General features: G+C 45.5%; 1 protein-coding gene across 1 annotated transcript; it reads right to left on the bottom strand.

Moving 5' to 3' along the window:
• On the bottom strand, positions 1-6,831 carry nyx (nyctalopin). Its single transcript, XM_071472739.1, has 5 exons — positions 6,681-6,831; positions 5,988-6,052; positions 4,126-4,412; positions 3,274-3,578; positions 1-1,895 (listed from the first exon to the last, which is right to left on the bottom strand). The coding sequence occupies exons 2-5, from the start codon at positions 6,007-6,009 to the stop codon at positions 1,067-1,069; spliced, it is 1,443 nt and encodes a 480-aa protein (XP_071328840.1). The 5' UTR covers positions 6,010-6,052; positions 6,681-6,831; the 3' UTR covers positions 1-1,066.
• Between the last annotated feature and the right edge of the window lie 1,854 nt (positions 6,832-8,685).

The following is an 8,685-nucleotide window of genomic DNA, read 5'->3' on the forward strand; positions in this document are numbered from 1 at the left end:
TTCATCAGCAAATTTTTATTTTAGAAAAATAGATTGTGACAGAGCGTTATGTCTAATAACACACTGAACGGGATCACTGGCTGTCACACCAAACTACTCACATTCACCAGGGTAAAACAGAAAGCACTGGTTGGGGTTTGTTTTTAATCCAGCACATCAGTGGATATATACGTAATAAACTCTGAATATGCTGCAAATCAAGAGGACGTTGTTTATTTCCAACATAAAGTACCTGAAAGCTTTCCTGACACACATTGACACTGTTCCCTCCCCCATCCACAACCTGACATATGGTGATCACACCCACCCTCTACAGAGAGAGATCCTGTCCATGAGGAGGGGGAAAACAGTCCATCCATCCACGGGAGGCAAAAGCCATGAGAAAGTCCCTCCAGCACGTTGCAGCAGACACAAGCAGCGACGACACTGAGCCGCGTGCAATAAGAAGATTAATGCATTTATGAAAAAGCTGCAGAACCTACATTTAGAGCTGAATGAACGGAGGCGAGCGGAGAGGACATCTGTTTCGGAGATAACTATAGGAGCTCTGATCTCCTCTGACTCTACACATACAGAAGCTGTGATGATGAACATACAAATAAAACACTGGTAACAGACTATGTAATCCTATGAATATTACATAATATTAATTAAAATTAAGTATTATGCAACAAAAGGTGGAAGCTCACATATACATCTTCATCGCGTCGCCACGGTTTGAAATCAACACTCGCCTCCATAACTGTAGAGATGAATCCACGCAGCAGAGCCGGGAGGGAAAACACGGATCAGACATGTAGCTGTGATTCCTCTTATATAAGCACTTCATCTATAAATATCGTAGACTATTGTATATAAACCGCTCGTGATCATAAACGCCGTTGGCTTCTATCTTGTTGAAGGTAGCTGAAAATATTCAGTTTCATCACATTTACATTTCATCTGGAAAAAAAAATCCCACAATCCTGTTTGGCAGAGCAGACTCACACCAGGAACCGCGCCTTGGTTCTTCTTCCTCTCGTCGGCAATTTGAAAAGCTACTTCCTGTTTCCGCAGTCCCACAGCCTCATGTGCAATAAAGACAGACATGAATATCTGACGGGCCAATCAAAGCGAAGATGAGCCACACCACAGTGAAGCAGAGCAGCGATTGGCTTGCCTGCACCCGTCGCCCTCTGACCCCCGCAGACAGCTGCCCCTCCTCGGGCTCCAGCAGGGTCCCGTTGCGGAGGCTCTCGGTGCCGTTCCCCAGCTCCTCTCTGAGCTCCTGCTGGAGCAGCTTGGAGATGAGGCTGTTGAAGCGGTTCTCCGTGGTGGAGGCGACCTCTGAGGAGGCCGTGGTCAGGTTCAGCTCTGCAGGATCCACGCACGTGCCGTTCACCTTGGCAAAGACCACCTCGCTGAGATCCAGTCCCGCCACGGAGGAGGGTGAGGCGCAGGGGATGTCCCGCACCAGCTTGTAGCTCTCCATCCACTCCTTCAGCCACTCCAGGGAGCAGTCGCACTCCCAGGGGTTTCTGAAGAGGAAGAGGCGGCCCAGGAAGTAGATGGGCTGGAAAACAGGGAAGGGGAGGGTGGTGAGGTTGTTGCTGTTCAGGTGGAGCGTGATCAGGCTGGTCAGGTTCTCAAAAGTGCCCTCCTCGATGTACAGCAGCTGGTTCCTGTCCAGGTACAGGATCTCCAGCTCCACCAGGTCACTGAACCAGGTCCTGGACACGTTAGTCAGCTGATTCCCCCCGAGGTTGAGCATCTTGAGGCGGCTGAGGCCCTTGAAGGCGAGCCGGGGCAGATCAGACAGCAGGTTGTCGTTGAGGTAGAAGTTCTCCAGCCGCACGAGGTCCTGAAAGGCCTGGTCATGGATCACGTTGATGCGGTTCTCCTGGAGATTCAGGTACCTGAGATAAGAAGGTGGACTTTAAAGGTGGGGTTTTCACAATAAGACCTTTCTGGAAAGACTAAATCAGGTAGTTTTGTTGTGATAATCAGTGAGTGGTTTCAGTGGGCTCTGGGCAGTTGTGATGGGTATTTTTGACAATTTATGGACCATTAGACTAAGCAAACACCTGGAAGAATACCTGGCAGATTAGGAAGGGAGGGAGAGAAAGACTGAGCTGCAGCAAAAATACTGAAACTTTCCATCCAGACACACTCGCAGGTGGCAGGAAAAGACAAGACTAAGTGTTTTTTTATAGCCAACAAATCCCAAGAAAAAATTTAAAAATGTGTTTAGCCTCAGGCTCATTTGTTCCTTCTGAAGATGTGGATCTTTAAAAAACAGAAACAGTCACTAATCTGTCATTTCATTTGTAAAACAGACTCTAATGTCCTGAAACAGGTGGGAAGCCAATGTTACTCAGATTGGAGGAAATAGAGCATTTGCATGGGATTAATACACGTTTTTGAGCTGCTGTGTAAAGAGTGTAGAACTGGAGGACATTACACTGCGTTGTGTATTTTGCCCTGGGTTACGCCTCTCAGGCTACAAACAGGCTACTGCTGTTTGAGAGGAGGACTGCAGGGCTCATAAATACTCCTCTGCATCAGGATGTGACATTTGCAGCCAGTAATTAAAGTGTATAAGAGCGGAGGTGGAGATCAGTATGTAATGAAAAGGCCAGGGAGACGAACTGTGTGAAAATCCTCCCACTTCACGATGTCAACAGTAAGTACAGAACAAAGGAGGAGGAGTCAGGAGACCAGTGAGTCGTGTCCTTTCTCAGCTAGTTCTTTAGCTTCTCGTCCATATATTTCCAAAATCCTTCCTGTAACAAATTTAATGTAAGAAACCCCAAAGTCTTTGATACTAAATAAATGTAAAAAAGCATCATTAATAAATAATAATATGAATAAATTGTGTAAACTATAGAAACAGCTGAAGTCAGGTAGTTTTGAATCACTCTGATTTAGTTGTTACTCTAGTTAACAGGAGCTAACCAGCTGAATCTGGTGGTAGCACCCCCACCATCATGACCACTGCGAAATAAACAGTGACAGGAAATAACATCAACATAAAAACTTTTCAGTATAATGAGCTGAGTTTGAATCATTTTGTAAATTATTTGATTAAGTATTGTTTCAGATATGTGATTTTTTATTTCATCATAGTCCTTTTATTTTATTTAATATTGACCCCTCTGGGCCTCCATATTTATGAGCCTTAGAGAGACTGCAGTGTCACGCTCCAGGATCAGGGCTAATCACAGCTAAAGCTAACTGGCCCATGAAGTAGCACTGGAGTAATGGTTTCACCTTCACCTTCAGTCTGTGACTTACTTGAGACTCCCCAGGCCCAGCAGGGAGTTGTAGGCCACCGCCTCGATCTTGTTCCTCTCCAGGTAGATGTGGGTCAGGTTCTCCATGCCTCTGATGGCCCCGGGGATCCTCCTGAAGTTGTTTTGGAAGCAGAGCAGCTCCTTCAGTGCCGTTTGCTCGATGAAGATGCGGTCGGGGATGTTGAAGAGGTTACAGTCGGACAGGTCCAGGCGAACCAGCCTCTTCAGGCCCGTGAACGTCCGGGTGTGAAGGTAGCTGATGTACTCGTTGTGCGCCATCTTCAGCTCCACCAGGTTGGAGAGGCCCTGCAGGACAGAGGTGCAGCTCTGTGAATATTTCCATTTCATCAAACTTTCTGTTATTTATCTTCACAAGGTGCTGTTAGTTTTACAGGATCCCAAACCATCCACTCTCTTCTGCATGATCAGGATCTTAATCATGCCGATGGTCCTGGTTCTATTTGCTCAGGTTTGGACGTGAATGAAGATTCATTGTTGTTGTTAAATCACTGAACATAAAAGAAAATACACTGATGTGCGCGAAACATGATTTGTTCTTATTTTCTTCTCAAACTGGTTCATTTCCAATAACGTGTAAAAGATGTTCACCATGTTTATAAGAACTACATTTATCCTGCTGGTGGTAAATACACATGAACCTCCTCTTCCTAAACCTAAACCTCTTATTGCACACTGGCAGAACAAAATGTCCAGAGTTCTGAAACTAACCCTGAATGTTTTTTCTGATGATGGAGACCATGAAAAGGAACAGGCGATACCTCCATTTTCTTTTTTCAGAGCAAATTCCTGGAAACATGACATTAATACAATCAAACTTCCAAACTCAGCCGACCTTGAAGGCTCCCGGAGTGATGAAGGAGATGTTGTTGTGGTCCAGAGACAGAGACTTGAGGGAGGGCAGGGTCCCGAAGGCCCGCTCCGACAGGAACTTGAGCCTGTTCTTGTCCAGGTTGAGGGCAGCAGCCTCGCAGGGGAACTCCCGGGGCAGCTCAGCCAGGCCGGCGCGGTCGCACAGCACGCTGCAGCTCTTCTCCTGGGTGCAGGAGCAGGACGCCGGACAGGCCCGGACACACGCCCACCGTGCCAGCACCGCCTGAGGCAGCAGGCACAGCACAGAGACTGAAAGCAGGAGGGGGGGTATTAAAGGTGGAGCTCAGGTGTGTGTGTGACCAATTCACTATTAGCTGTTGCTCTTTGCTCTGAACTGGTGGACGGAGAGACATCACTGAGTTACTCTGATGCAGGTCTGGTGTTATAATGAGCCTGTTTGGGTTTATGGACGTCAAATATCTAATTATATTATTATTATTATTATTATTATTATTATTATTATTATTATTATTATATTCTTATCTATTATTCATCTTTTTCTTGAGTATCTGTTGCTGCAGATTTCCTCACTGTGGGAGGGAGAAAGGTTATCTTCATCTTAGTTAGTGACGGGAAAGTGAAGCTCGCTCTGGATCTAAAAACATGTCTCGTGTGTGGATGGATTTTTAGATCGGTCTGAGTTGTGACTGATTTTTGGAGTTTTCCAACCTTCAGGACCACTGTGACGCTGTCAGGAGCCAAAACAGTGACTGACTTCCTGTTGTTTTCACCTGGGTACACCTGTCTCTCTCATGTCCCCGCAGGACAAAGTGTCCCCTGGCCTTTCATCAGGTCAACTGACTGACTGACCTCCTGCTCAGTGCTAAGTAGCAAATGTTAGCATGCTAACATGCTAAACTAAGAAGGTGAATACTAAAGCTGTTAAACATCAACATGCCTTGTCATTGTGAGTGTGTTAGCATTTAGCTGTAGCTTCATTTAGCTTCACAACACTGTCACTGTTTCATTTCCATTGAACTGAACTCTGATGAAACTCCATGAACCAAACCTTTGATTTTAGGGCGGAGACAGTTTATCAACTAATCAATCAGTGGATCAACAGAAAACTAATCAGCAGCCATTTTGATAATTCATTCATTCTTTGAGTACATTTCTGCTCAGCTCTGGTTTCATGTGACTGTAAACTGAATGTGTTGAAGTTTTCGACTGTTGGTCCGCCCACCCTGGCTTCTGGGACCAAACTGCTGATCGACTTCAGAAATTCATCACCACATTATTTCAGAGTGAAAAGAATTATTTTCAGGACCCCACTTTGTTTGCTCGGGTTTTCTGCTGCTAAGAAACAAACAAATCTTCTAAATATGTCAACGTCAGTAAATGAAACAGGAAAACACATGCAGCTCCTCTGTCCCCCCGTCCACAGATTAAATGCCTGCATTGGTTTTTGCAGCAGGATCCTGACGCTGGTGGAGCCATGATTTGATGTTTGAGTCACGTTGACCGGCAGACTCAGGGCTGAAGCGTCTCTTTGCCAGCTGCTGGTGAAATGATGATGTGATTAAGAAAGGAGGGCTTACACCAGAGATTAGCCTCACAACAATAGGTATTGTCTGTGCCTGGGATTGTAGAGCCAGTCCACGCTAGCTCGAGTCCGGCCCTGCCTTTTAGTCTGATCAATCAATCAACCGGCCTCCACAGATGAAAACTCTTTGACAGAGGCAAACCTGAGTTTCTGGATGGTTTGTGGGAAACAAAATCTTTACGTTGAGGAACAAATCAGAGTGAGAAACTCAGACAGTAGATCCATGGTTACATGTGAGGAGGAAAAAAACACAGAAGAAGAGTGAAGGGAGTGAAACTGACCAGTGAAAGTGATGACAGTCATTACTGTAGTCTCTCATCGGGGACATGCCAGGATTAACGGAGGTCTGAAACAGCACAGAAACAGCACAGCAGCTGTCATGAATGATATAAACACTGTGGAGACCAAGCCAGCTGAAGTTTTAGCTCAGTTTGACTCTTGAATTTAAAAGAGGCACAGAGTTACAGTCTTATATAATCTTTGTGGATGCTAATTTACACTCGTATGTAACAACCATGGGCGGATTAAAAGAAAACAGGCCCCTGGGCACAGACGGGTAAAAGGTCCCCCCACCCACCCTGTGAATGACCTCCACACTGAAAGAGTTTTGTGTCTTTTAGTTGTCATTTACATCTTGTTTGTGTCCCTATGGTCATTTTGTGTCTATGGTTGTGAAGCTTTTCCTTGGTGTAATTTTGTGGTTGTTTTGTGTCTTTGTAGTCGTTTGTCATCCCATTGTTGTGTATTTTATGTCTCTTACACAGTTTTCTCTGTGTAGTCATTTAGCCTCTGTCTGTCTGTGGTCATTTCATGTCTTTAAACTGAGCTCTCTGACTTTCAAACAGGAAACATTCATACAGATGCTCTGGCCCAGGGGCCCCTGACCTCTCGGGCCCCCCGTCTGTTTGGCAATCCGTCCACGATCACAGCTGTCAACCTGAGCAAACCAACGTGCAGAAATGGCAGTGACGTACCTGTAGCTCTTTCCAGACGGCTGCATCCATGTGTGTTGAAAGTCACAGTCCAGGTGTTCTCACATGTGTCCATCCTCCCCAGCCCGCATCGGTCTGCACGCTGCCCCGTCAGCCACATAACTGAGCAGGCTCTGGACGCTTCTGCTGAAGTGTGTGTGCTCATGTTTTTACACATCATCCCCCCTCCACACACACACACACACACACACACACACACACACACACACCAAAAAGCCATCTCTTAATGGCAGTCAAATCCCCTGGATGGAGTGATGGAGAGATGGAGTGATGGAGAGAGGCAGCTGGCAGGATTACAGAAGTAAAGTGAAGCTTTCACATCAAACCACCAAGGCAGAGCGGTAACTTAGACACACACAGATTACACACACACACACACACACACACACACACACACACACAGCATGAAGTTGGAGCTGAAACTTATCAGAGATGCAGATGTTGAACTGGATTAGAGGATCATGGGGCATCAGTGGTGTGATCTGATGAGAGAGGTGATCAATACAGTTAGTTAAATAAGAGTATTTGCTGTGGGACCTCCGTCTTCCTTCAGAGAGCTGAATGTGTTCGTGTAGTTCCATCACAACACAGACTGAAAGAGACAAAACATTGTGTCGTTTGTCATTGTTTTGTGCCTCTTTGCAGTCGGTTTGTGTGTCTCTGTTAACGTTGAGTCTCTGTAGTTTTGTGTCTCTTTGTGTCATTTGTCATTTAGCAGATGCTTTTATCCAAAGCGACTTACAGAAAGGGGAGGATAGGGCCACTCGGAGCGGGATTCGAACCAGGGCCACCTGCAGTGAGGACTATAGTCTCAACACATGGGGCACCACCCCACCATGTTGTCGTATGAAAGTTTCTGTGTTGTCATTGCTCTGTGCTCATTTTGAGTCTTTGGTTATTTGACTGACTCCATACAAGGGCTCTGGCCCGGGGGGGGACTGCTCGGCCTGTTCACTAGCCCCTCTGTGGGTTCACCAGACTTCAACGTCCCTAAAACCCTATTTTCAAAATGACACAGAAATTATACAACAGGGTTTTAATGGGTGTCACTCCGCGGTTATGAAACCGACTCAGCACATTAGAGACCATGTGACCTTTTGTGAGTGACATGAAAAACTCCCTAAACTGGGTTAAACACTGTTCTTTCTGCTAAAAAGGTCCCACAGATGGTGGAAGTGGAGAGCATCACAGACATAAAATACAGGTCAGATCTCTGTTTCCAGCAGAACCAGTCTCCTCATAAACATGTTCTCTGCACATCTGCTCACCATGGACGGAGACAGGCTACAGCCCTGTGGATTTAGGTCGTCTGGTTTCAGCTACCTGGTCTGACTGCAGCATATTACACCTGTTCACCATTGTTGAACACCTCATGTTCCACACACCGCTAAAACTAGTGCAGCAGCCCAACATTAAATCTGACTCATCAAGGTTTTGAACGCCGCTTTATTTTTGGGGCTGCTCTTGGTAGAGAACACCGTCATGCCTACATAGAATCCAGGATTTGGGATCACAGAGGAAACTGTGAACGCCAATAATGGTCTTTAGTGCAAATTGTTGGTGAGCACCTGCAGAGACTTTATCATTGTACTCATGACTCAAACAGCAACTTCCCACACAAACTGTTGCTATAAAATTAGCAGCAAACTGTCTGAGACAGAGGTTCTCAACTTTTCCGACCCATTTGAAAATCTCAAAAATGTTGGTGGCTCAGATCCGACACCATAACTGAGCTGAAAGCTGAGGAAGCTTAATTTGGTCATAAAAGGAAGCAAAACTGGTCTAAAAACACAAAACCAAGTGGTAAAATTAACATTTTAGACTGGAACACGCTCAATTTAGTTTGTTGAACCATCTTCTCACTAAGGTTGATTCCATTTTCTTTCTTAGCAAAAATTAAATTACATCTCATATGATTTGTTAAAGCAAAAACACTGAAAGTTTAAAACATCCACATCAGTTTAGGAAAATAAGACAACTGACACAG

The sequence above is a fragment of the Trachinotus anak genome, unplaced genomic scaffold, assembly GCF_046630095.1.
Source record: "Trachinotus anak isolate AG129_WGS33_773 ecotype Australia unplaced genomic scaffold, CSIRO_AGI_Tana_v1 ptg000039l, whole genome shotgun sequence".
NCBI lineage: Eukaryota > Metazoa > Chordata > Actinopteri > Carangiformes > Carangidae > Trachinotus > Trachinotus anak.